The 27,388-nt window shown below is 45.5% G+C and overlaps 1 protein-coding gene across 1 annotated transcript in view; it reads left to right on the top strand.

Moving 5' to 3' along the window:
- The window catches only part of Spase22-23 (Signal peptidase complex subunit Spase22-23), a 51,363-nt gene extending 26,419 nt beyond the window's left edge, over nucleotides 1-24,944 (top strand). The window contains exons 2-4 of the mRNA XM_068388026.1: nucleotides 3,440-3,602; nucleotides 4,089-4,192; nucleotides 24,162-24,944. Coding sequence (XP_068244127.1) covers nucleotides 3,440-3,602; nucleotides 4,089-4,192; nucleotides 24,162-24,294 — 400 coding nt within the window. The 3' untranslated portion in view covers nucleotides 24,295-24,944. The remainder of the gene's footprint in view (nucleotides 1-3,439; nucleotides 3,603-4,088; nucleotides 4,193-24,161) is intronic.
- Nucleotides 24,945-27,388: the final 2,444 nt, after the last annotated feature.

Genomic DNA, 27,388 nt, shown 5'->3' on the forward strand with positions numbered 1-27,388 from the left:
CCTCCTCCAAATGTGTGAATCAGCTATATATATATAACTGCCAGGTAAGTACTATTCATAAAAATGGAGTTTTTATGATAAAACAAAGTTTTATGAATACTTACCTGGCAGTTATATATATATTCTAAGGCCCACCCACCTCCCCTCAGGAGACAGGTCGGGCATAGATGAACTGAAGTCTTAGACATGGGAATGATTCCTTGGACCACCCTGTGACGGGTGTTACCACCTACCTCCCAACCACCACAAGGCGGTTGCCTCGTTTTGAAAAATTCTGCCGATTTAGAGATATCAGCTATATATATATAACTGCCAGGTAAGTATTCATAAAACTTTGTTTTATCATAAAAACTCCATTTTGCGGTGTACAATTGTCTGTGGTTGCCGCACTGCACGACATCTCACCCAGTGTGGGGAAGTCCTTGGAGATTATGCCAAGATCGACGCAGGCACTGCATGACAATGAATGAATGAATGATTTAAAGTTTTCAGGCATCCTGACATCTAAGGTCATTGACGCCGGACTGCATGACAAGAACACTCTGTCGGTCGAATCCGTGACGTACACTATTTGTCGAGATTCGGTTTGCGGATCTCCGGCGTGTGTTCCGCAGAATCGGACGATGGCTGTCCCTAAGATACGGATACAGTGATGCCTCAGCATACGAAAGTAATCCGTTCAGGATACGGTTTCGTATGCTGATTTTTTCGTATCCTGAGTCGCGTTTTACATGTAAATAGCCTAATCCGTTCCAAGTCTTACGAAAAGACACCTTTTCTTTCATGAACACGCTAAACTGTAGTAATAAACATGCAATGCAGCCATTTCTATCATTCAATAATTAACCCAACCATTAAAAACAGCTTAATCCATTCCAGAAACCATCATGAGATTATTCAATAATGTAGTTATAGCCTAGTTATCCCCTCCAAGCCCTAAGAAAACGGTCCATTTTCTTTACTACTGTATAAAAGTTACGGTACTGTATGTGAAGCATTTGGATCAGTGAAGGTGTATTGTTACCTGTACACCTAAATTAAGGGTTGATACCCTGAAAAAAAGGTACAGTTAATTATAAAAAAAAGTTGAAACTTACCTTTTGATTGAGACGATGTCCGATAGCGAAGTCGCGGCAGAGGAGGATGGCATAAGGCAGAAAACGTAACAAGTGACAGACTACCTACAATAATTTACACACTTAACACATTAACACTTAAACTTTACGAAATAAAAAAAAATGGCAGAAATAATTAACACTTAACATTACGTATGGAAAACTATAAAATGAAAGAAAAAATTACAGTACTTTAACACTTAACGGTAATATAAAACTTAAAATTGAATTCGACGAGTTGGGATCTCGTAAGCTTTTCGTATCCTGAAATTTTTTTCGTATACTGGGGCATAAAAATCTTCGTATCGCTTTTCGTATCCTGAATTTTTCGTAAGCAGAAACTTTCGTATCCAGAGGTATCACTGTATCTTGTTTATTCGCCGCCTTATTCTCATCGAGACCGGGAGCAGGTCCGCGGTCGTCAGGCCCATCAGCTTGATAACGTTAACCCTGACCAGATAACTTTGGCGACCGGTGTCGGCCATGGCAGGAAGTGTTGCAGGTCTTGCCCGCTTGACCGGTCTGAATCCCAGGGCGAGATAATCCCCTGCATGGATGCTGAGCCGGAGGTTTATGAACGGCTGCGGTTGGGAGTTCCGCCTGAGCCATCTGTCGCACATTTTGTCTTACAAGTGGTGATCTCGTGCTAGCAACTGTTCACCGTCGATCGTTCGGATATCTGACATGGCACACAACTCTACGAATGCCGCCGTCTGTGTTGGCGGATTGAGCCGCCGATTTACTCCGGCACATTCTATGTGGTTATCGCAATTACATTTGCGGCACTTTCTACTGTAAGCCGGGCACTCAGTCTTCCTGATTCGCCAGGGCGCATTCTTGCCATGGCCCTTCTCACCACAGTGTCCGCAAACAGCTTGTTTGCCACCGTCACTTGCATCCGTCTGACGTGCATCACCCCTCGCTTTGTATGCCACCAAAGGTTATATTTTGCGGCTCTGTCGGGGTCGTAACCGGTGTGAACTTTCTCAGGAATTTCCGGTTGCGCAGCGATACTCGGCCCCTGCCACCATTGCGTTCTCTCCGCGCACCGCGAGGGCTTTTATCGCACTGAGCACCGCATCCTCCGATTCGCCTACCAGGCTCCTCCCCTCGGCGCTGGTGATGTCCTTGCGTAGGCTCTCCTCACAACATTCAAGGAGCTGTACCACAACATCATCGCCTTCGAGCCCGGTTCCCTTGCGGTATTCGCCCCAGTGAGTTAGGAAATAGTCCCACTCCTGACTCGTGCCGGCCGCTGATATCGTTGGGCGCTTGAGTTTTTCAACCTTGGTGCTTGGCGGGTGGTATTGAGCTACTGGGCCCTGGGCATGAGTCATTGTGTGTGCGTTCAGGAGCGCTGCGGTAATGATGGGCTCTGTGGATGCCTCAGTTTGATAGGTGCATCCAGGCACTGGGCAACCAATGCTTTGTGCGGCCATTTTGCTGCTTATCACCGTGAATTACCTACTAGGGAATTACTGACAGAGTGGATCACTTTAATCACTGTAAATCATTTGGGTACTACTGACCTTTTGAGTCCTTTTAGCTGTATTCACGTTCTCCACAGGTTTGCGGGTTTGTTCATATGGTCGTGTTGGGACACACAATCAGGTAGATCTAGTAACAGACTTAACTTTAATACATAGCAACACTGTTCTTGATAATTCCCGGTTGCATTAGATTCAAGTCCGTTCACTTTTGTTATGGCCACGTTTTGTTTACCCTCGGCTGGCACTAGTCACCACATAATCACTCAGCTCGTCGCATCACTTACAATAATATCTTTTACAATGACTTCTCCCTCGGATCGTTTGTACATAAATAGGAATTATTTCCATTTGTATTTGGCATATAAACAATGTACAAACTAGCTACAAGCGAGGGGTGTGCTCTACAACGCTCACAGTGTCACACACAGGTGACGTTCGTAAGTCATGGTTCTCTACTATCGAAGTGGTTTATCAGGGAGCCGGGAGGTTTGCTCCCCACTACTGGCAAGTAACTACTAGCAGGTTGTTGACACCTTGTTATAACTTTTAATATTATGGCTTCACTGTAGTCCATTCTCCTATGTAAGGGACTCATGGTTGTCATTTAGGAAAAACTCAAATTTCTTCCAAATTTGTCCTTTTTCATTGTTAGAACATTTTTGTTAGAATTAAACTGTCCTGTGGCAGCATGTCATGTTCATTCTTGAACTACTGCTTTGCGAGTAATATCCTTAATACTGTCTACGGTTTAGACTAGCCTGACATAAAAATAAAGCAGTTTTACTTTTGATATTTTCCGAAGATGCAACTTAATGTTTTTATATCCATTTACAGGAAAAATGTGCCTGAATATGCAGTTTCAAGGGAAAAAAATGATCTTGGTGCTCTGCGATTTGATCTCTCAACAGACCTGAGCAAGCTCTTCAATTGGAATACCAAGGAGTTGTTTCTTTATTTGACAGCAGAGTATGAAACTCAAAATAACAGGATTAATCAAGTAAGTTTAGCACAAGCAAATGTTTTATCTATTAAGTGTTATAATTTCAAGATATTTGGAGCATAGTTAACTTTTTTCTTTTCTACCAGTTAGTGATGATATTTTTTTATCAGCATTAGTTACCTATACTGTAATTTGAAAAAAACTGTGTTTTGGTAAATAGAAATGAACTAGGGATTTCATTCAGAAATTGTACTACTGTAAAATAATGTAATGTATAATAATTTTCTATGTGAAATATCCTTATTCATAATTACTCCCACCGCTGAATATTGAAACTACAGATTGCTCTTCATTAGTGACTAGCAATTTCATTCTAAAATAAAAGCTTTAAAGAATGTTTATTTAGGAGCCAGTATTTGATTTGTCATTATAATTTCTTCCTTAATTATTGAATGTCATTGCTATGCAATTACTAAAACAAGAATAGAACGTGTTGATTGATTATTAACATACTCATAGTTTTCTGAACTTTCATCTTTTTAGGTTGTGTTGTGGGACAAAATTATCCTTCGTGGTGAAAACCCTCAGGTGGACTTGAAGAATCAGCACTTGAAGTATTACTTCTGGGATGATGGCAATGGTCTTCTGTACGTATGGTGGTGTATTGAATATTTATTTGTTCCCTCATGAATAAAAACCATTCTTTTCTCTACTATGGACATATGTTAGTGAAAGCTGGCAAACAGCTATAAAACTTTTAATAAGGTGTCAACAACCATTGCGGTTGTTAACAGTGGGAGCGGGGCAAGTACCCCCCTCCCCCCACGCTTATTCATACTACCTTCACTTTGATCTTAGCCTTGGTAGGAGACAGACGTCTCCTTCCACATTCACTGGCTATGGCAAATGAAACTTTTCTCATGAGATTTGTTCTCATTGACACTTGTGTCTCGGGGGGGGGGGACTTTTTCCTTAACCCTTTTACCCTCAGGCTATTTGGAAATTTCCAACCCTTAACCCCCAGGGGTTATTTTTTTTCAAGCACATTTTGCAGTATATTTTTTTTAGATTGCTCTAACAGCCTTGATTTTTGTCATAGAGAGGTCAGGTTGGTCTCATTCTCTTGGAAAATGCCCAAAGATTCTCAAAAAAATATCAAAAATATGCACAAAAAAAATTTAAATAGCAGTTTTTTGCAAGGACGTACCAGTATGTCCATGGGGGTAAAAGGATGAGTTTTGTGAAACATACCAGTACGTTCTTTTGGGGGTAAAAGGGTTAAGTTGGAGACTTGATTAGACTCAACTCCATTAACTCGGTTGGTTAAAGGTGAGCAACTGTAGCCAGGGACCTTATCTTTACTGCCTTGAAGTTAGACTTCTCTGAAGACTTAGGATCAGAAATCCTCTAGAGAGGAAGTTTGTTCTTTCCATTTTATTATCAAATTACAGACCCTGTCAGTTTTTTGTTTTTGGACTACTACTGATGTGGAAGAACATCTCTAAACAAACATCAAAAGCCTATGATTTACATATTAGGTCTGTACTTCCCTGCACAGAAAATATGTAAGTGCTTACAAAGAAATTAGGTGGATTTTAAAGAGGTCTGAGCACAAAATACTTAGATATATATGCTAGGTGAAAGTACATTGGGAAGATCATATGATCATATATAAATGATAGAATACTGTATTAGATTTTGACTCCATTGATAAGGTAGCTTGTACACACAAATAGAAGTGGAGAAACAGCAACATCCAAGGCAAAAGGAACATTGTGGCAGAATATCTCAGCCCCCAAGGACAGGTTTTCATTCTCGCACAGTGGAAAGGGTTTTTAAGCCATGGGACTTTATCAGTACGACCTCATCACCATTCATCTGAACAGGGACCTCCCTATCTTTAATTCCCCTTCTTCAGACTCATGGGCCTCACTCAAAGATGTCTTCCCGTTCTATATGATTTATCGGGTGATCAAATTACTGCACTACTGTATTGTCATTTGTGCGTCATGAAATGACCCTTAGTAGTTACCAGAAGTCACAAACCCAAATAGTATCCCAACATGGTAGCTCTTGTGGAGATCAGATCTCTGGGTAGATTCTACCCTAGCCCACCCTTCACCATTAGCTGTACTTCAAAGGTTCAACCAGTCAATGAAATCGCCTGTGCTTTATGAATGGGGACTATCCAGCATCATCTTGGAGCAAAAGGCTTTGCAGCAGATGTCTGGATGTATTCAACAGTCCTTAGCATTATACATTCTCCTCTCCTCTTACACCTCATTAAGGTAACCAAATAATTCTTCTTCACTCAAGGGTTTAAGTATTTCCCTGTAATTGTTCACTGGCTACTTTCCACTTGGTAAGGTTAGAAGACTTTAGATATGGTAAGCAGCTCTTATAGAGGGTCACTCCAAAATTAAACCATTGTTCTGTAATCTTCAGTAGTGCCGTAGCCTCTGTACCATGGTCTTCCACTGTCTTGGGGTATAGTTCTCTTGCATGATGATATGCTCAGCAACACTATTTTATGTTTCCTTATTTCTTTTCTTCACTGGGCTATTTTCCCTGTCGTTCCCTCTGATCTTATACATACATACATATACCAAAGGCACTTCCCCAATTTTGGGGGTTTGCCGACATCAACAATGAAACAAAACAAAAAAGGGGACCTCTACTCTCTACGTTCCTCCAGCCTAACCAGGGATTCAGCTGAGTTCAGCTGGTACTGCTAGGGTGCCACAGCCCAACCTCTGATCTTATAACATCCTTTTTTTTTTTTAACTGGGGTTGTAGCTTAGTAATAATTATAATTCATCTACATTCTGGAATTCACAGCAGAGACGTTAACCCATGTGGTTCCTAACCTAAGGTTCAAGCCATTCTTGATTCTGTCCGTCAAAAGTACCACTGTTAATCATCAAGACAAGATGGTTCTCTGTCCTATGATGTGTGTTGCTGTCTTAGGAGGACTTAATACCTCAAGCCTGAATGTTGAAGACTTCATTAGGTTTCTTTGCGGTTTTCTGATGTAATCAAACGTGCCTATGCCTCATCTGATAAGGGACTCCATAGGTTATCACTTTTACCCCCTAGGTAAGGTTAAATTTCGAGCACATTTTGCTATATGTATTTTTTTTAAATTGCTCTAACAGCCTTAATTTTTGTCATAGAGAGGTCAGGTTGGTCTCATTCTTTTGGAAAATGCCTGAAGTTTCTCATAAAGTTATCAAAAACATGTAAATAACAGCGTTTTGCAAGAACGTACCGGTACGTCCTTTGGGGGCGAAAGGGTTAAGCGCTGTCAGTGCACTTCACTCAATATACTTTATGCATTACTTATGAGTCTGCAGTTTCCTTGATTTTTAGCATTTTACTATTCCTCTTTTTGCTTTCCAATTTCTTAATTTTTAGTTCAATTGCAGGGGTCTTTTGCTCCTTGGTACTAAATATCCTCCCAGTACTAGTTGATATTGTCCAACTTTATAAAAACTGCCATCTAATGAGGAATATTTCATTCCTGGTGTATGGGCTCATGAACTATAAGCAACACTCACTCACCCTGGAGAACCTCATGTTAAAGTAAGACCTTCACTCACCTTGAAGAAGAACTTGTTGGTGTCTTAAAATAAAAAACCCACCTTCACATCTTGCTGCTCAACAGTGTAGTCCTTATCAGGACTGGTTTTGAATATGTTACTTGAAAGAAAGAACTTGACAGCAAGGTTTGCAGGGTACTTCCTCCCAATAGCCGAGTCTTCTTTTAGAAGGACGAGAGTTTGTTTGTGTCCGAAAAGCTCTACCAATGATTAACCATTCATAAATGGCTGTGCTAGCCTAACCATCACAAAAGGTTAAATTATCCTTTCATTTCATAACCCTTACTGTATATATATTTTACGCATGCTAAATATAATAATCAGAGTGAAAAAATGACGCCAGCAATTTAAAACCCCAACATTTGACAGTTTGACTGCAGGTATGAAGAAAGGAAACCAAGGCAGCTAAAATATAAAAATTAATCTAAATTTATGAAGTAATTTAGGCAAATATATGAATTAATTTAGAAAGTTATAAAATTTTAACACTGGGAAGGGAGGACAATGAAGGGCCAAACCTGTTTAAAATAGATAGGCAAGATGCTGAATCAGTATCAAACCCAAACAATCAAATAGCAAACAATTATTCAACTGCTTTCATATTATCACATTAACATAATATGAAGAAAACCCTGAATACTGCATGTACACTGTACGTATGCGCAGTGCTACTACTGTACGCATATCAAAACCGATATATTTTTCAATATTAAACTTACCCGATAATCATGTAGCTGTCAACTCCGTTGCCCGACAGAATTCTATGGAGGGATACGCCAGCTATCACAATACTAGAAGGGGGTGTATTTACCAGCGCCACCTGTGGCCAGGTACTCAAGTACTTCTTGTTGACACCTCCTCAATTATTCCTCTGTCGTGCTTCCGGCAAGACGTTCTGGGATACGCTTATGTTCTTGGAGTATTTTCACGACTTTGGTGAAGTATTTCTCTTTGATTTCGGCTGTCGCTTTACTGGAAACTTCTATATTAGCTTAGTTAGCTTTTGGAATTAATTTGATTAATTATGGTGACGAGAGTATGAACTCTCGTTCACCTTTCAATGGCCGACCCTTCCCTTAGACGGAAGTGTTGGTGTCTAAGAGAGTATAGACTCTCTTTCTTAATTTTGCTTAACAAAAGTTATAGATTTATTTTATATCTCTCCGCCTCTTATAGGCCTCTTCGATTAACTTCCTTTTATTATAAACTCATTAAAATTAATTTTTATATTTGTTTATATTCGACCTTCCTAATAGTAGGCGGTCTTTTACCGAAGTTAATAAACTTTGAGCCCGTCATTTCGGTTTTACCTGTTAACATATTATGCTATTTCCGCCACAGAGTTTGAAAGATTTTCTTTGACAGTCTCGTACTGTTTTCAAAGTTGAACTAACGTTTTGTTTTGTCTCTGCAGTTGTTGACGTTCAGAACGTTCAACTTGCACTCTATCGTTACGATAGAGAAAGAATGTTCACGGTTTCACGTTGCAGTAAGAGTAACCGTGTCTAGCGTTTTGTTCATTCTTTCTTAACTTAATGGTTTTGATCCTAATAAAGGAACTTTTCAGTTTTTTCCTTTAACAATAATATGTTTTAACGATATATATGATTGGGCTCTTCTCTCAGGTTCTAAGTCAAGAGAGAGAGAGAGAGAGAGAGAGAGAGAGATAGAGACGGAGGGAGAAAGAGGATAAACGTTTCAGTCAAGCCTGCCAGGCGTACGAGTAACGTCGTTATCGTTTTTGCTCTTCTCCCTAGTCTCTTTAGGGGAAGAAACTAAACGTTTCTAGAGTGATCTAGTGTTTAGTCTCTTTCCAACCACTGAATTATCTTTCATTAGATTTTTCTGTTACATTGTAATTCTGTTTTCGCAATTACTAACTTTGAGAAAGGATAGAATTGCGTATTTCAGGTACAAACCACTTAAAGTTTCGAGTTCAGTGAAATAAGTGCAAACAGAAATCAAAGTGATGAGTGATTAGTGCGTGAGGGTACTTTTGTGCGCGCCAGTCGTCCTCCCAGTCCGGGACCTCTTGCAAGCTCCCAAGCCCAGGGGAGAAGCAATGTCGAAGGGCATAAGGGTTCAGCAGGCCTTGATCGGCGCACAGAAGTATTCTCGGTGGTTGTGGGCGTGTCTTACCGAGACCGTCACTCCCACCCGCAGACGATTGAGCCCTTATTTTGCTCGTCTGCAGAAGAGATTAGGGGAGAAAATAAAGGCAGAGTAACGCTGGTCTCAGGTCTCAAGACCTCTTAAACGTTAAGTCCAGACCTATGCCAGACGTACGAAGTTAAAGTTCACAACCCGAATGCAGTCATTGGGTTAGCTCTGACTCTCCTCAGTCATCAGTTGATTACACTCCGCCTAAGAGGAGTAAGGTTCTGCCACAACAGATCTCTGCTGTTAAGGCTTTACCTCAGCAGAACTTAGTGTCTGCCGACCCCAAGTTAACTCTACTGCAGTCCATACAGTCACAACTTTCGGTCTTGATGGGTGAGTGTCGGGCTGAGAGTGTTGCGCCTCCGCCTCCGCCTACACTCCCCCCCCCCGCCTATGATCGCTCCGCCTGATCACAGTACCACCTGCCAGGCGTACGATGTTGTGAACTCTTCTACAGTCCATGCAAGCACAGCTTTCGGACTTGATGCGTGAGTGTCGGGCTGAGAGTGTTGCTCCTCCGCCTCCACCTACACTCCCTCCACCTACACTCGCTCCGCCTGATCACAGTACCATCTGCCAGGCGTACGATGTTGTGGACTCTACTACAGTCCATGCAAGCACAGCTTTCGGACTTTATGCGTGAGTGTCGGGCTGAGAGTGTTGCTCCTCCGCCTCCGCCTACACTCCCTCCACCTACACTCGCTCCGCCTGATCGCAGTACCACCTGCCAGCAGTTCCACCTGCCAGGCGTACGATGTTGAGCCACGTGCTGAGTTTGCTGTTCCCTGTGGTGTTCAGCCTCCGCCTTCCTTAAGGCAACCTTTACATTGGGATCAGGAGGATTATACCTCTCTTCCTCCGCCTCCACTTGCTGCTCCACCAGTGATGCAACACTCGGTTGAGGTACAACAACCTCTCCCGTCCATGAGTCAGTCTCCTCAGCTCTCGCTGCAGCGAGCTCAACCCTCCACAAGGCAAGCACCACAACACCTTAGCCTTGCGCCTCAGGAGCCTCAGCTTGCGAGACATTTACCTTGTTCTGCACAGCCTCTTCCTCATCGCGCTCCGCTCACACCACAGGAACTGGAACTTGCTACTCCGCTTCCGCCAACCGCTCAGCAAGCGCAACCTTGGGTTCAACCACTCATGCTAGGAGTCAGCCTCCTCCACCCATGCGCCTTCCTTCTGCTTGTCTTTTATTCAGCCTTTGCAGACTGAGCCTCAGGTGTTCCCTCATCGGAGTCTTGAAGAGGAAACCACAACTATTGTTGTTCCAGCTCGTTCTGACTCTGCTGTTCAGCATACCTTACCTCATTTTCATACCATGGTTTAAACCCCATGCAAGCATGCATAAAGCACTCTAGCACTGGTCATGGAATTTCTGAGAAATGTTAAACGCCATGCACACGCTCTGCTTTCCTTACAGCAGGCTCTGCTTACAGCAGGCTCTGCTTACTACATGCTCAGCATACAGCATGCTCTGCATTCAGCATGCTCTGCATACAACATGCTCTGCATACAGCATGCTCTGCATTCAGCATGCTCTGCATACAACATGCTCTACATACAGCATGCTCTGCATACAGCATACTCTGCATACATCATGCTCTGCATACCTTACCGCATGCTTCTCAACACATCTTGGGTTGTTGCCAACTCACTAGACTGTCAAGCAGTTTCATAACGTTGCCTTCTAGTCTGCTGCTTTTGCACCAGTGAACCCTCACTCAGAGAACTTAGCTTTTCTAGGATAAGGTCCCTGTAGATGAGAAAGTTCTTTTCTCCCTCCTTCTGATATTCCCTTGAGGACTCTGTCATTTGGAGGGAGCCTTTAGCTGCATAACCTCTTATGGACTTTTATTTAAGCATAACATGCTTACAGGGAAGGTAATGGTTCCACTTCAGCCGCTAATCCCGTCTGTTACCACACCTGCTCCCATAGACCTTGAGCTGTGTTGCATGACATGCAGTCCAAGCTTAGTCCTTGTTAGAGGATTTTTTGTTTACGGAGTCAATGTGTCACGGGGAAGACGTTCAACAACCAACAGAAGGGACTTGTTGTGACGCAGTGCGGCAACCTCAGCAACCCGTTAAGGAGTTGTCTGTACGACCCAGACAGTCTAGACAGATTCGGGTTGTCACTGTACTTCCTCGCTTGCCCATGATTGACAGTTTACAGACTGTGCAGCAGTATCATGATCTTGTGTCCGGCTCCGTCAGACGACTGGCTTTTAAGAGCTCCCACAAGTCGTCGCTGTCTGGAGATTTTCAATGGACTATGGATCTGACCAAGGAACTGGGCCTCCTGGTCAATTTTGAGGAGTCTCAGCTCGTTCCATCCCAGACCATTGTCTCCTTGGGTATGGATCTTCAGAGTCGAGCTTTTCGGACTTGTCCGTCGGCCCCAAGGATCTTCCAAGCCCTAGAATGCATCCAGAGCATGCTGAGAAGGAACCGATGCTTAGTCAGGCAGTGGATGAGTCTAACAGGGACACTTTCATCGCTGGCCCTGTTCATCGAGTTAGGGAGACTCCACCTCCGCCCCCTTCAGTATCATCTAGCTGCTCACTGGATAAAGGACATGACGCTAGAGAAGGGCTCAGTTCCTGTTTCCGAAGAGATGAGGTCTACTCTAACGTGGTGGAAGAACAGCATTCTTCTCAAGGAAGGTCTACCATTGGCTGTTCAGACCCCCGACCACCGTCTCTTCTCGGACGCATCGGACACGGGCTGGGGTGCGACACTGGACGGACAGGAATGCTCGGGAACATGGAATCAGGAGCAAAGGACACTTCACATCTATTGCAAGGAGTTGTTGGCAGTTCATCTGGCCTTGATAAACTTCAAGTCCCTCCAGCTTAACAAGGTGGTGGAGGTGAACTCCGACTACACCACAGCCTTGGCTTACATCTCCAAGCAGGGAGGGACTCATTCGAGGAAGTTGTTCGAGATCGCAAGGGACCTCCTCATTTGGTCAAAAGATCGAAAGCTCACGCTGGTAACGAGGCTCATTCAGGGCGATATGAATGTCATGGCAGATCGCCTCAGCCGGAAGGGTCAGGTCTTCCCCACAGAGTGGACCCTTCACAAGAATGTTTGCAGCAGACTTTGGGCCCTGTGGGGTCAGCCAACCATAGATCTATTCGCTACCTCGATGACCAAGAGGCTCCTCTTGTATTGTTCTCCGATTCCAGACCCAGCAGCAGTTCGCGTGGATGCCTTTCTGCTGGATTGGTCCCATCTCGACCTGTATGCATTCCCGCCGTTCAAGATTGTCAACAGGGTACTTCAGAAGTTCGCCTCTCACAAAGGGACACGGCTGACGTTGGTTGCTCCCCTCTGGCCCGCGAGAGAATGGTTCACCGAGGTACTGCAATGGCTGGTCGACGTTCCCAGGACTCTTCCTCCTAGAGTGGACCTTCTGCGTCAACCTCACGTAAAGAAGGTACACCCAAACCTCCACGCTCTTCGTCTGACTGCCTTCAGACTATCGAAAGACTCTCAAGAGCTAGAGGCTTTTCGAAGGAGGCAGCCAGAGCGATTGCCAGAGCAAGGACGACATCCACTCTCAGAGTCTATCAGTCTTAATGGGAAGTCTTCCGAAGCTGGTGCAAGGCCAATGCAGTTTCCTCAACCAGTACCACTGTAACCCAGATTGCTGACTTCCTGTTACATCTAAGGAACGTAAGATCCCTATCAGCTCCTACGATCAAGGGTTACAGAAGTATGTTGGCAGCGGTTTTCCGCCACAGAGGCTTGGATCTTTCCTCCAACAAAGATCTACAGGACCTCCTTAGGTCTTTTGAGACCTCAAAGGAACGTCGGTTGTCCACTCCAGGCTGGAATCTAGACGTGGTCCTAAGGTTCCTAATGTCATCAGGATTTGAACCGCTCCAATCAACCTCTTTTAAGGACCTCACATTAAAAACTCTTTTCCTCGTGTGCTTAGCAACAGGTAAAAGAGTAAGTGAGATCCACGCCTTCAGCAGGAACATAGGTTTCACATCTGAAACGGCTACATGTTCCTTGCAGCTCGGTTTTTTGGCTAAAAACGAGCTTCCTTCCCGTCCTTGGCCTAAGTCGTTCGAGATCCCAAGCCTGTCCAACATGGTGGGGAACGAACTGGAGAGAGTACTTTGCCCAGTTAGAGCTCTTAAGTACTATCTTAGAAGGTCAAAACCATTACGAGGACAATCAGAAGCCTTATGGTGTGCTATCAAGAAGCCTTCTCTACCAATGTCTAAGAACTCAGTTTCTTACTACATCAGGCTTCTGATTAGAGAAGCAAATTCTCATCTGAAGGAAGAAGACCTTGCTTTGCTGAAGGTAAGGACACATGAAGTGAGAGCTGTGGCTACTTCAGTGGCCTTCAAACAGAACCGTTCTCTGCAGAGTGTTATGGATGCAACCTATTGGAGAAGCAAGTCAGTGTTCGCATCATTCTATCTCAAAGATGTCCAGTCTCTTTACGAGTACTGCTACACCCTGGGTCCATTCGTAGCAACGAATGCAGTAGTAGGCGAGGGCTCAGCCACTACATTCCCATAATCCCATAACTTTTTAACCTTTCTCTTGAATACTTTTTATGGGTTGTACGGTCGGCTAAGAAGCCTTCCACATCCTTGTTGATTTGGCGGGTGGTCAATTCTTTCTTGAGAAGCGCCAAGGTTAAAGGATGTGATGAGGTCCTTTAGTATGGGTTGCAGCCCTGTATACTTTAGCACCTTTGAGTTGATTCAGCCTCCCAAGAGGAACGCTGCGCTCAGTAAGGAAGACGATCTTATTAAAGGCAGAGTAACGGTTCAAGTCGACTTCCTTACCAGGTACTTATTATTTCATTGTTATTGTGGATAACTGATTATATGAAATACGGGATACTTAGCTATCCTTTAGTCTTGTACACTGGTTTTTCACCCACCCCCCTGGGTGTGAATCAGCTACATGATTATCGGGTAAGTTTAATATTGAAAAATGTTATTTTTATTAATAAAATAAATTTTTGAATATACTTACCCGATAATCATGATTTAATCGACCCTCCCTTCCTCCCCATAGAGAACCAGTGGACCGAGGAATAATTGAGGAGGTGTCAACAAGAAGTACTTGAGTACCTGGCCACAGGTGGCGCTGGTAAATACACCCCCTTCTAGTATTGTGATAGCTGGCGTATCCCTCCATAGAATTCTGTCGGGCAACGGAGTTGACAGCTACATGATTATCGGGTAAGTATATTCAAAAATTTATTTTATTAATAAAAATAACATTTTTCTTTAATTTCGGTAAATAAATAACAGTTAAAAAACTGTTTACTGAACAATTAAAGTTTATTCATTCTACAAAGTACAAGTATGTATTAACATCAATGAATCTTGCTTGTATTACGATAAATCAGCTTAAAAATGTGTTAAAAAAAAGGTTATTTATTGACATATCACCCATGAATATTAATTGTCTTACTGAACAATTAATTAGCTTTGGTTAAAAATATGCGCAAGTTGAAGAAAACGGTTTGGTAACTAGCATCAAGGTAAAAAGATAACCAATGGGAGAGCAGAACGATGATGGTGTGTTTACTACTTTGCGGTGTGCTAATTTCAAAATTATATTTTGCCTCGTATCACGAGTGCTTTTTGGTAATACTGTGCGAGGTGAAAAAGTCTTCGTATCATGAATTTCAACAACTGAGGTACTGTGCCGGTTTTTAATGGGCCTGAACTGGAGGATCTCCCTTATACACACCGAGTTCATGCTTTGCTCGTTGATACACTGGCCCTAGAGCAGGGAATCAATATTTCTTTTGTATTTATATCATATTGGATTCCCTGTTCTAACCTTTCACAGTATTGTACTTGGAGATGACACAGCACCTCCCCAAAAATAGGGTTTTCCTTTGTCAAAACCACTTTTTCAGTAAACAATTTGTATTTTTCATGTCTACAAACTTACCCTTCCTAGGAAATTCCCCCATTAGACACTCGTTTAAATCCCTTTGTGGTAATGAAAGGGAGGTCTCTCAGTTGACAGGACTTTTAGGCAACTCTCCACTCAGTCTGCCATTTTGAAACTTTGATTCAAAATTTAAGGCTCCATCCACTTCATAGATTTATGTTGACTGCTAAGTGCTATATTATTTGCTTCACCCCTCCTTCAAAAACATTATTAAGGTCCTGAGTTATTTTAGAGATTTCCTATATCTCGATCTCTATAAACATCGGTCCTCAAATTCCAAAGGCTGAGGGGTTGTTGTTTATACAACTATCAACTTTAAAAGTTACCTCACAAGACTAGTAAAAGTTGGACATATTTAAACTTTAAAAGTAGAATATACAGAAATGGTACATCATTGACATTAGTGAAAAACGTAACTTTGTACCTCCAGCAACGATTGCTCCCAAATCTTAACTACCAGCGAGCTCAGCTCTCGTTACTTCAGCAATCATGCAGAAATGAAAATAAAAACTATACAGAACTTTATTTAACAAAGCTCGTCTTGTGGATGGGGCCCATAATCATCCTTTTCTATAAAAAAAAAAAAAAGTGAATAAAGTTTCTATAGTTTGAAAAAAGGCAAATTTTTATTAAGAGAGTGTGCTTTTTTAAATAGAAAATTCCAGGATACAGTACATAAATTCTATGGTCTTCTGAAAAATTCAGTTGTTCCGTAACTGAAATACAAACCACGCTATTTACATGGGGTAATTACTTCGGTGTAGCTGAATGACGAGCCATAAGAATTTTAACGAGGGTTTACTACCCCACCGCTAGTTAGCAGGGGGGTAGGGAGGGGTAGCTTGCTACCCCTCCCCCCCTCACACACAGTGCGTGCTTCACTTTGCTTTTGGCTCGGAGTGACGACAGACCTGTCTGTGCTCTCCTCCGTTTTTGACTGCCATAATTTGTTTTGCTTTTTCTTTCAGTGTTTGTTTGAAGTTGGCCTCTATTCTTTCATCATGTGTACATGCCCTGGACAAGCCGGCCGCCCTTGTGGTACCTTTATGTCGGCCTTGGACACCGATCCTCACTCCTTATGCCCTCAGTGTAGGGGCCAACGGTGTGATAGGTCTAACGTATGTATTGAGTGTAGGGAGTGGTCTACCTCCCAGTGGGAGAGGTTTGCCCGGCGACGCAAGAAGAAGGCTAAAAGGGATATTTCTCCTTCAGAGGCTTCTTTGAAGAGAGAAAATTCCAAAACTACTTCTTCCGTAGCCCTTTCCTCCACCGTAGCTCCCACTCGAGCGGTCTCTTCCGAGAGGCCGGCGAGTGGTAGCGTAGACCGTATTGCTGTTGACCGATCCCGGGGTGCGGGAGAGGTAGTTGCCTCCCATAGCGAAGCAGCTGCCCCTCCTCCCCCGGAGGAGGTTTTAAATATTGATTTGTCTGTTAATAACAATGATTTATTACAGCTTTGGGCTTCCTTGGGGCTTCAGGGTTCGCCCTCCAGGGAAGCCCTGTTTGACATGATCAAACTGGGTGCAGCTGTTAAACAGTCGCCGACGACAGCAGGGATAGATCCTCTGTCGGTCGTTGACGTTGTTGTAACGGAGGCATCAAGTGTTTCTGCTCAAACTCCTGTGCCTGTTGTTGCTGAGGTAGCTGAAGACTTAGGTTCCCCCTCCAAACATCCTTCGAGGGAGGAACTAAGTCCTACGGTCTCTTCTGCCGGTGATTCTCCCACCTGGGGGAGTTCACTAACAGAGACTCCTTTGCGGAGGCCCTACGAAGGTCAGAGTTCTGATCCAACGGCCCCTCGTGGGCGTATAAGGCGGAAGGCTCGTCCTCCCCTTCACCGTAGAGGCCTTCCTTCTCCTCACAAGGAAGTTAGGAGGCGCCTCTTCGGCTCGTCATCCTCGCAGTCCTCTGCGGAGGAGACAACTCGCCGATCACCGTTCCTGCCAGCTACCACCTTAGACCTCTCCAGGGATCGTTCGCGATCCCCATCGGAGGATGGTCGTCCTTCGGGACTTTGTATCCAGTCACCCTCCAGACATGCTGTCCTGCCATCTCCTTTCAAGGATGATGCGCGCTACGTGCCATCTAAACCTGTCATTGCGCAGGCACCAGTCCCTTCGGGGCAAAAGGGTAATGAGCGCAAAACTGCGCATCAAACCCTTGCGCGCCAGGTTATACCTGCGTGCCCTTCTGCTGTTGCCGCTGATCCTGATTTAGCGCCACGGCGCTCACCTGCGCGCAAATGTTCCAGTTACGCACCAGGGTTCCCCTGCGCGCCCACAACCTTCGGCGCGCCCGCGCCCATCAGCAGTTTCTGAAATAGTGCTCCTGCGCCCACCTGCGCACACGCGCCCGGCAGTTCCTGATAAACGCGCGGTCCAAGAGGCACCTAAGTTAGCTCACAGGCGTCTCTGGACCCCAACACTCTTATACTGTAATACTAAGAGTGATGCGCGCCAACCTTGCGCTGTTCCTGTTATAGCGCAAACGCGCTCGCCATCGCACCAGCGCGCTTCTACATCACAGCGCGCAGTCCAGGAGGTTCCAAAGATAGCGCACTTGCGCTCACAGGTTCTCCTGGACTCTCTGCTAACTGCGCGCAATATAAAAAATGCGCAGAATGTTCCAGTAGCGCGCTAATGTTCCAGTTGCACGCGATGCGCGCCCAACCCAACAGCGCACACCTACACGGTCAGTTCCTGCTGCGCGCCCATCGCAACAACGCACACCTGTGCGCCCACGATCCCCTGCGCACCCGGCGATCAGGCCCCTGCGCATGCTGCTCGCCCGGCTATTTCACGATCGCCTAAGGCAACTGCACAACCTGCGCACCTCTCGTCTGCGCGCCAACACGCGAACTCGCCCTCGCGCTATCACTAGGCTGCGCAATCATGCCCACGCCCGGTCGTGACAGACACGCGCCAGCATGCTACTGCGCACTCGCGCTCATCAGTAGCCCATCAGCCCGCTGCGCGCCCTCGCATCCAGCCTTCTTCCCCGCCTCATAAGATAGCTCCTGCGCGCCACACGCCCTCACCATCTCCTACGTGCACCCGCGCCCCCTCAACCTCGCACGCCCACACTAAAGTACGTGTGCGCGAGCGCGAATATTCTGCTGCGCATGATTCATTTACGCGCGATCCAGAACAGGGCTTTTCACGCCCGAATTACATCACCAGGGGTACAGGCGGACAGGTCATCATCACTCTCCCCTCCCCGCAACCGCAGAACAGTGCGCTCGCTGGAGGAGGGGAAGTTTCCGGACAGGTCTAAGGACCCTTCTTCTTCCTTCATTGCACATTCTCAACAGGCGAACCCTCATGTGTCGACTCTCCAAGGGATCGAACGATCCCCCTTCCCTCCAGAGGGAGTATCTGACAGGGCGACTGTCAGCCAGCAGCCCTGGTTTGGCGACAATTTCAGAGCGCTTATGCAGGCAATGAAGCCTGTGCTTTCTGACTAGAGTCACAAATCAGTGGCAACTTCCTCCCCACTGAAGAGGAAGAGAGGAGTCCCAGACGTGGTAACTTCTCCAAGGACTATCCTGTCTCCTCGCAAGTCCTTACGTAAGGCTCCTACCCCACCTCAGACTTTCTCTCCCTCCTCTGCGGATGAGTATTACCCATCCTCAAGAGAGCCGGAAGATCCGGTCCGTTCCCCCATCGCACCAATGGGGGAAACTCCACCGCTTCCTGAGAAGTCTCCTCGTATAGAGGTGGCGAAGGCCATACATCCTTCATTGCTGGAGTCCTGCACCCCTCCTAGGAGGGAGCTGAAGGACTCGAAGACTGTTCACAAGTCTTCCGCAAGGACCCGACAGGAACCAGATAGACCTTTAGAGAACGTCCGCGAGTCTCCCCAGGAAGAGCCTCTGGGGACGGGAGACTTCGCTGCCAGTCCGTCAGGAGGAGAGCACCAGGAGTCAGAACATGCGTTCTGGCAAGTCCTGACCCTCATGAAGAACCTCAATGGGATTCCAGACCCAGAGATTCCTCCTCGTGAAGGGAAAGATACGGTCCTGGACCGAATCTACGGCACCCAGAAACCCTCTAGGGCCAGTGCAGCTTTGCCCTGGTCTCAGGGGATGAAGAGTGCCAGAGACAAGGTCGAGGGCCAGCTCTCTGAGCTTGCCTCCTCCAATAGATCCAGTGCCGGTAACAAGCTCCTCCCTCCTCGAGTACATCAGAGGAGGTATTTTGAAATCCTAGAGGAGACTTGTTTGAGTCTTCCAGTACACCATTCGGTGGAAGAACTCACTGGGGGAGTCCCTCTTGAGAGACACTCCAACCGGCAAGTGTCCTATTCCGTAACTGAGATCCTAAGCCAGGAGAAAGTTGCGAAGTGTGCCATGCAGGCAACTTCGTGGCTGGACATCTGGCTGGGATCTCTGGGCATCCTGGTACATTCTGAGGACCTGTCCAAAGAAAGTACCAGGAAGGCACTGGAAACATTCTTACTCTCAGGCACGCGAACCATTGAGTTTCTGGCCCGTCAAGTCTCGAGCTTGTGGGCCAGCACGATTCTCAAGCGTCGGGACGCAGTGGCTGAGAGGTTCCACCAGAAGGTCCCCATTTCTGATGTTAGCAGGCTCAGACACTCTTCCGTTCTCGGTAAGAGCTTGTTTGAGTCAAAGGACGTGGAGGAAGTCCAATCAGGATTCCCTCATCCACAAGGCCCTGACATCGAGGCCTTACAAACATCCAGCAGCTCAGCAACCCCGTCCAGCTAAGGACACTAGGAAGACAACGACAACGGCAGCGAAGCAGGTGTTTAAGCCCTTTTCTGCCAAGGGCAGAAGGGGCAAGAAGTCTTCCAGGGGAGGAGGTAAAAATCCTAGAGGGAACGGCCGAGGCCGTAAACGCTAGGATTGGCAGTCCCCCTGCATGTCCACCAGTGGGGGGATGCCTACAAAGTAGCACGACAAGGTGGCAGCAACTCTGGGCAGATACCTGGACGATTTCCGTAATCGGTCAGGGTTATCGCGTCCCCATTCATCTCATGTCTACCTCCCCTGACAGCGAATCCAGTGTCATTGAGCTCCCTTACCATGGGATCGGTAAAGGGACAGGCCCTCCTGGCAGAAATCCAGACCATGTTGAAGAAGGACGCTCTCCAAGAGGTTGTGGACGGGTCCCCAGGCTTCTACAGTCGACTCTTTCTTGTGAGGAAGGCGTCTGGAGGCTGGAGACCAGTCATCGACCTCTCGACACTGAACGGGTTTGTCAAACAGACTCTGTTCAGTATGGAGACGGCAGACACGGTCAGGCTTGCAGTGAGACCACAAGGCTTCATGTGCACACTGGACCTGAAGGACGCGTACTTCCAGATCCCAGTCCACCCATCTTCAAGGAAGTACTTAAGATTTTGCCTAGACAACAAGATCTACCAGTTCAAGGTGCTGTGCTTCGGTCTCTCCACAGCACCTCAAGTGTTCACCTGATTTCATCATGAGCTCACAGGATCGGCATCCGTGTTCTCCGTTATCTGGACGACTGGCTGATCCTAGCAGACTCGAAGGCAACCCTTCTTCGCCACCGGGACAAGCTTCTTGAACTTTGCCAAGATCTAGGGATCATGGTAAACTTCGAGAAGTCCTCTCTGCATCCCTCTCAGAGACTGGTATACCTAGGCATGGTCATAGACACCAATCTCCACAAAGCCTTCCCATCAGACGACAGGATAGCAAGGCTGAGGAAGGTCGCGAGACCTTTCCTCACACGAGAAGAACTTCCAGCCCAAACGTGGTTACGTCTCCTCTGCCATCTCTCCTCCCTGGCCCGTCTGGTTCCCAACAGTCGCCTCAGAATGAGATCTCTCCAGTGGCGACTCAATCGCGGACACCCTGATCCCTATGGAACAACCGGAACAGACGGATCTCCAGTGGTGGGTGGCAGACGAGAACCTACCAAAGGGAGTGGATCTTCTCGTCCTTCCCCCGGACTTGATGTTGTTTTTGGACGCATCAAAGAAAGGGTGGGGGGCCCACGTTCTGAACCACAGGACCTCAGGCCTGTGGTCAGAATCAGAAAAGTACCTTCTCATAAACCTGCTAGAAATGAAGGCCGTGTTCCTGGCACTTCAGAAGTTCCACCAAGTCCTGGCGGGCCACTCTGTGGTAGTGATGAGCAACAACACCACAGTGGTGGCTTATATCAACAAGCAGGGAGGTACCTTTTCAGAACAGCTATCCCATCTTGCAGTAGAGACACTGAGATGGTCCGAAGTTCACTCGATCACACTAGCAGCTCGCTTCATTCCGGGCTAAAGGAATGTGCTCGCCGGCAGTCTGAGCAGAGCGACACAGATAGTGAGTACCGAGTGTTCTTTGGATCCTCAAGTAGCCAACAAAGTCCTAACTTTGTGGGGTTCCCTGACTGTGGACCTGTTCGCTACAGCACTGAACTACAAGCTCCCGCTGTTCTGCTCCCCAGTCCCAGATCCCAAGGCTCTCTGGCAAGATGCCTTCCAACAACGGTGGGACAACATCGATGTGTACGCCTTTCCCCCGTTCTGTCTGATGAGTAGAGTACTCAACAAGACCATAATATCGGTCAACCTGTCAATGACCCTCATAGCTCCGCTATGGCATCACGCAGAATGGTTCCTGGACCTTCTGCAACTTCTTACGGAGCCTCCAAGGGAACTCCCTCCACGTCACAAGCTACTCAAACAACCACATGCCAACATCTTCCACAAAGCCGTAGCTTCGCTTCGACTTCACGCCTGAAGACTATCCAGCATCTCCTCAAAGAGAGGATTTTCGCAACAAGTTGCGAACAGGATGTCTGGACACCTGCGCAGGTCATCCGCAGGGGTTTACCAGGCGAAGTGGCGAGTTTTCTGTGGTTGGTGTCGTGGAAGGGGTATCTCTCCACTCGATGCCACTATTCCAGCAATAGCGGAGTTCCTCGTGTATTTGCGGGAGGAAATGCGCCTTTCAGTCTCGGCAGTGAAAGGCTATCACTTAGCCTTAAGTCTTGCCTTCAGGCTCAAAGGAATGGACATTTCTTCCTCGCTGTAACTTTCTCTTCTCATACGAAGCTATGAACTTACCTGCTCTCAGTCGGAAATGAGACCCCCTCCTTGGAACGTGGTTCGAGTTCTCAGGTCTCTTTACGAACCACTACGCCAGGCTTCAGATCGCCACCTTACTTGGTAGACGGTGTTTCTGCTAGCTTTGGCCTCGGCCAAGCGAGTCGGCGAACTACTTGGTCTTTCATACGACATCGCCCATTCAAGAGGATGGGGGGAGTTAACGTTCAGGTTCGTCCCTGAGTTTGTTGCCAAGACTCAGAACCCAGGAGTGCCGGACCCTTGGTTCGACTCTTTCCAGGTCTTGAGTCTCCGTTCTATAACAGATGACCCAGACCATCTCCTACTTTGCCCAGTAAGGAGTTTGAGGTTGTATCTTAAGAGAACAGCTGCAGTTCGTCCCCAGGTTCAGGCCTTGTTCGTGAGCACTGGGAAAACGAAGAGAAGGGTCACCAGGAATACCATCTCAGCCTGGATCCGCAAGGTAATACACCTGGCCTTGAATCCTGACCCTTCTCCGCCACGTCGCCCTAGAGCGCATGATGTCAGGGGCATATCTACGTCCCTGGCCTTCAAGAAGAATTATTCAGTGATGCAGGTCCTGCAAGCTGGGGTGTGGAAGCGTCAGACCACCTTCACAGCCCACTACCTGCAAGACATGACCCACAGGAGGCTCGATACGTTTTCTATCGGCCCTGTGGTGGCTGCACAACAGCTGGTCTAAACCTCAGGCTCTTTAATGGACAAGTAGCAGAAGGTTGAGGGCATTGTTACCCAGTTTTAGTCTGCATGAATGAAAAGGTATGTCTGGCCCTTATTCTTTTCTTCATCCTCTCCTCCCTTGGAGAAAGCAGCATCCTGGGTTCTCTGCACAGCTGACCTCAAACCACTGCAGGTAAACCATGCTTCCTTGTGTTCATAGTATAAAGTGTAATACTGTCATGACCCCATACCCTGACGAGGTGGTATTGGTTGAGTCCTAGCCTAGATTTCCATCTGAGGAACTCCAGGTCAACTTCCTAGGACGAGTCACTTTTCGCCTTCGCACACGCCTTACGTAGGCCGCAGCAGTTTCACAGCTGCTAGCGAGGAGCAGGGACTCCCTATTGTCTGAGTACGTAGACACTCAAATATGGATTCCCCGGGCAAGCCAAAGCCAGTATGGCAGGGACTTACCACCCTTCCTAAGGGTTAAGTCACCCCATGTAAATAGCGTGGTTTGTATTTCAGTTACGGAATAAATGACAAATTCGTAGATAATTTATATTTTTCCTAACTATAGAAACCTTAGCTATTTACACATATTTGCGCGCCAGCCCTGTCCCCCGGGAGAAGTCCTACCTCTAAGCAAAGTGAAGCACGCACTGTGTGTGTGAGGGGGGAGGGGTAGCAAGCTACCCCTCCCTACCCGCCCGCTAACTAGCGGTGGGGTAGTAAACCCTTGTTAAAATTCTTATTTTCATTCAGCTATGCCAAAGTAATTACCCCATGTAAATAGCTAAGGTTTGTATAGTTAGGAAAAATATAAATTATCTATGAATTTGTCATCTTTAGCTTAAAATGTCCTTTGTCATGCTTGAGTAATTTTCAATTATTGCCTAAAATTTTTTCCTATTTAAACTTTAACAACCTTCATGTGTTATAGATGTAAAACATTTATTTTTTCCTCACATGTCCTTCAACTGTTAATCAAGGAAACTGTTAGGAGAGGCACAATGTTGCAACCTCATCAAATCTATAACAATATTTTAATTTGAAATTTACCTCTCTCTCCGATTGCATTAATAAGGTATTAAGGAATGAATAAAGTAATAACATATATGGGTTTCTAATATGCAGAACAATTGTAATAATTTCTCTTTTGTCTACTCCTCAGGGGACACCGAAATGTGAGCCTGTCCCTTTCATGGAACATCATACCAATTGCTGGGACACTTCCTCTCTGGAGTGGCCAGGGGTCCTACAAGCTGACATTCCCCTCAGACTACACCCAAGGCCGCAGTTATTAGCTTTTGGGAATACACTACTTGAAATAAAGAAATGGTGTACTTCATGAAGAATGTCTGTTCCATCTCGAGTCTTTACATGAAGAATGTCTATTCTATCTTGAGTCTTTCAAGTGTCGGAATTTTTTTTCTTCAGAATACCACTTTATTTTTTGGTTTTCAGGAATGTGATTGGTTTTATTTTATGTGCAGTAGAAAATCTTATTTACACCTGCAAAGATTTATAATAAATCAAAATTTTGGATGTCTATTTGGTAAATTTGAGTTACAGTATTTGGGTGAAGGCATTTTTGTATTTATACTTGTGTACATTAGTCTGCTGTTTACTAAGTAAGAGCAGTTTGTATAACATTTTCTCATACATTGTCTCAAACTATTCAGTTGTGTATTAATGTCTGTCAAATTGTTTTTTGGAGGATAGTTCAGGTAAATGTGTGTGATTTTTCATTATAAAACTCTCGTCCTAAAGCTGTTTAGCAAATTCAGATTGCATATTCTTAATTGCATTCTAATTGTAGAATTTTCTCTCAAATTATTTAAAGCTGTTTAAGAATTGTAGAATGTACGATAATTTTGAATAGCATTTGCATTCTGATTGTAGATTTTTTATCTTTTCTTATTAGCCTGAACTGGGAAAAAAATAACTTTTTCTAGTTAAGTGTATAATTACCCTAAATGTCATGTTTACAAAAAATGAATAATTTTTCATTACTGTAATTGAAATTAGATTTTCACTTATAAGGTGTGTAATTTGTAGTATCCAATTAGGAATTGAACGTGAATATTTGAAAACATTTAGATTTTTTTGTGTTGGATGTAAGGTATAATGTATATCAAAGCAACATGACTACTACCTGCACCTACAAAAGCAATGTTAATTTGGTAATGTAGTAGGCTTTGAATTTATATATTTTTGAAATCTCTTCGCAATGTTCACATTTTATAAGTAAATTGTTGTAAGAGTAAATTTCTTGTACAGTATATGACTTTGGAATTGAGGAGATTCCATCCCTCATGATACTATCTGCCAAGGAATGGATATTCTTGATATTACAGTTTAATATAGTTCTTCACAGTCAACAACAAAACTCGGACAGCAATTGTTATTGGTGTGTGGTTACCATGTTATATTAGACTTGTCGGGGTTCCTCACCTAACCAAATTTTTGTAGGTGTAAAGAATGTGATGAGCTGGAAAAGCTATAGTTATTATCTTTAATTTTATGAAACACTTGTGGGACTAGCAACCTTATATCAGAAGACTTCTTATCCCTGGAAAACCCCACAGAGCAAGAACCTCCCTGTTACGCAGGGATGTAGGGACTACTTCAACCTCTCTCTGGTAACTAAGTGTGTCTGCGAGTACATTCCTCTTGTTGACAACTTCTATAGCGTGGAACATTGCCCAGATGTGCATTTGCTTCTTCAACTCGCCGAGAGGGCGCTAGACCGTGCGCCATTGCACGTTTATGCGTCTCCAAAGTGGTGGTGTTGCCCATCAACATTACCAAGTGCCTCCTGAAACATTCCTGGAAAGTTTGCTGAGCTAGAAAGACTGCTTGTATTGCCAGGGCAATGTGCAGATGCTTCTCAATTTCCACCACCCACCCCTGAGAGAACTAAGTCAATAAGGTGTACTCCCCACCTCTCCTTTGATGTATCCGAGAACAATTGCATGGAGTAGAGTGCAGCATCCATGGTGAAGTTTTCCTCGTTCAGCCCCAGGTGAGATCACCCTGGTCTTCCTACCCCACTGGAACAAGAAGGAAAGAGTGATTCCTATAGGCTGGAGACATCTGGTGAATCAGCCAATCGTCAAGTTACGCCAACAGACATATCCCTTGCAAGTGGACCCAAGCTGCTACCAGGGTAAACATCAGAGTGAATGCCTGAGGAGCCGTACAGTTCAAAGCATTGTACTGTAGAGGGAGAAGTAGACATACTTTCAAGGGGACTCATCAAAGGTACTTGAAAGTATGCATTCTACAAGATTCATCTACCATTTCCATCCTGAAATTAGTTTGAGCCACACACTTGAGTTGCGAGAGGTTTGTAACTGGTCTTCTGTCTATTTTTACACCAGAAAGAGTCGACTGTAGAAACTCAGAGACGCCTCTCAAACCACTAAGCGTATGCTCTTCTCCAACATCCGTTCTACCTATGTCTGCAAGGCCAGGGCTTTCAGTGATGGCGTAGGATTGGGCAAAATGACAGGTGGCACGGGCCCTGTCAACGGGATGAAGTTACTGCCCTGAAGGACACTAACTACCCTAGTTGTCTGCCAGGTTGTTCAGACGCCCGACTAACATCCTCCTACACTTGAAAGGGCTGTGCATGCACTCCTTTTGGCCAGAAGTTGCTAGTAATTCTGACCAGGGTCTAGAAAAGACCTTCCTTGCATCTGATTCTGCAGGCATGGCTTAACCCGAAGGTTTGTCTCCCAGATCCCTTTGAAGGGCTAGGGCTCTAGGAAACTGCATGCTGGATCAAGGAGTCATGTGAAGAAGTTCTTCACTTTACCACTGCCTAAAAGTGACTCCTCAGAAGAGGCACCACCCTCTCCTATGAGTTCCGTAGCGTCAGACTGCTTTGAGAAATGGGCCACCAAAACATTCCTCCTCTTGAAAACCCAGTGGGCTCACTGTCGCTGGTTTTCCAGAAAGATCACTGCCTTCTCCCTAAACAGCAAGAGTCTCGTGTACTCCTCCAAAGTCTCCAGGGTTGATAATGCATTTTGACTTTGTAAAGTACTGTCACTTCACCAGACCATTGATCAAGCCTAGAGACAGCTTGGAGGGAGGCCATAGCCACTGACTCATGGGCTGAGGACAAGCCTATTGCCTTGAGTCTCTCCTGAAGAGTAGATGAGCAGCAAGCTTTGGTTTGTAACCTTCTCTGCCTGGAGAGTGGGGTCGGGGCAAGATCTTGTCTGACCTGCTAGAAGTGAGTGTTGGTTCTCACATCCATAGATCTAATCCTGGGCTAAAATAGCTAGATCTCAACAGCCCAGCTCCAGGGATGGCCTGAAGTGCTAATCAATGACTAAGGTTCTTTCTCAAGGTCCCTCCTCCCAGCCTGTTACTCACGTTTGAGTGCAA

The sequence above is a fragment of the Palaemon carinicauda genome, chromosome 15 (assembly GCF_036898095.1).
Source record: "Palaemon carinicauda isolate YSFRI2023 chromosome 15, ASM3689809v2, whole genome shotgun sequence".
Classification (NCBI taxonomy): domain Eukaryota; kingdom Metazoa; phylum Arthropoda; class Malacostraca; order Decapoda; family Palaemonidae; genus Palaemon; species Palaemon carinicauda.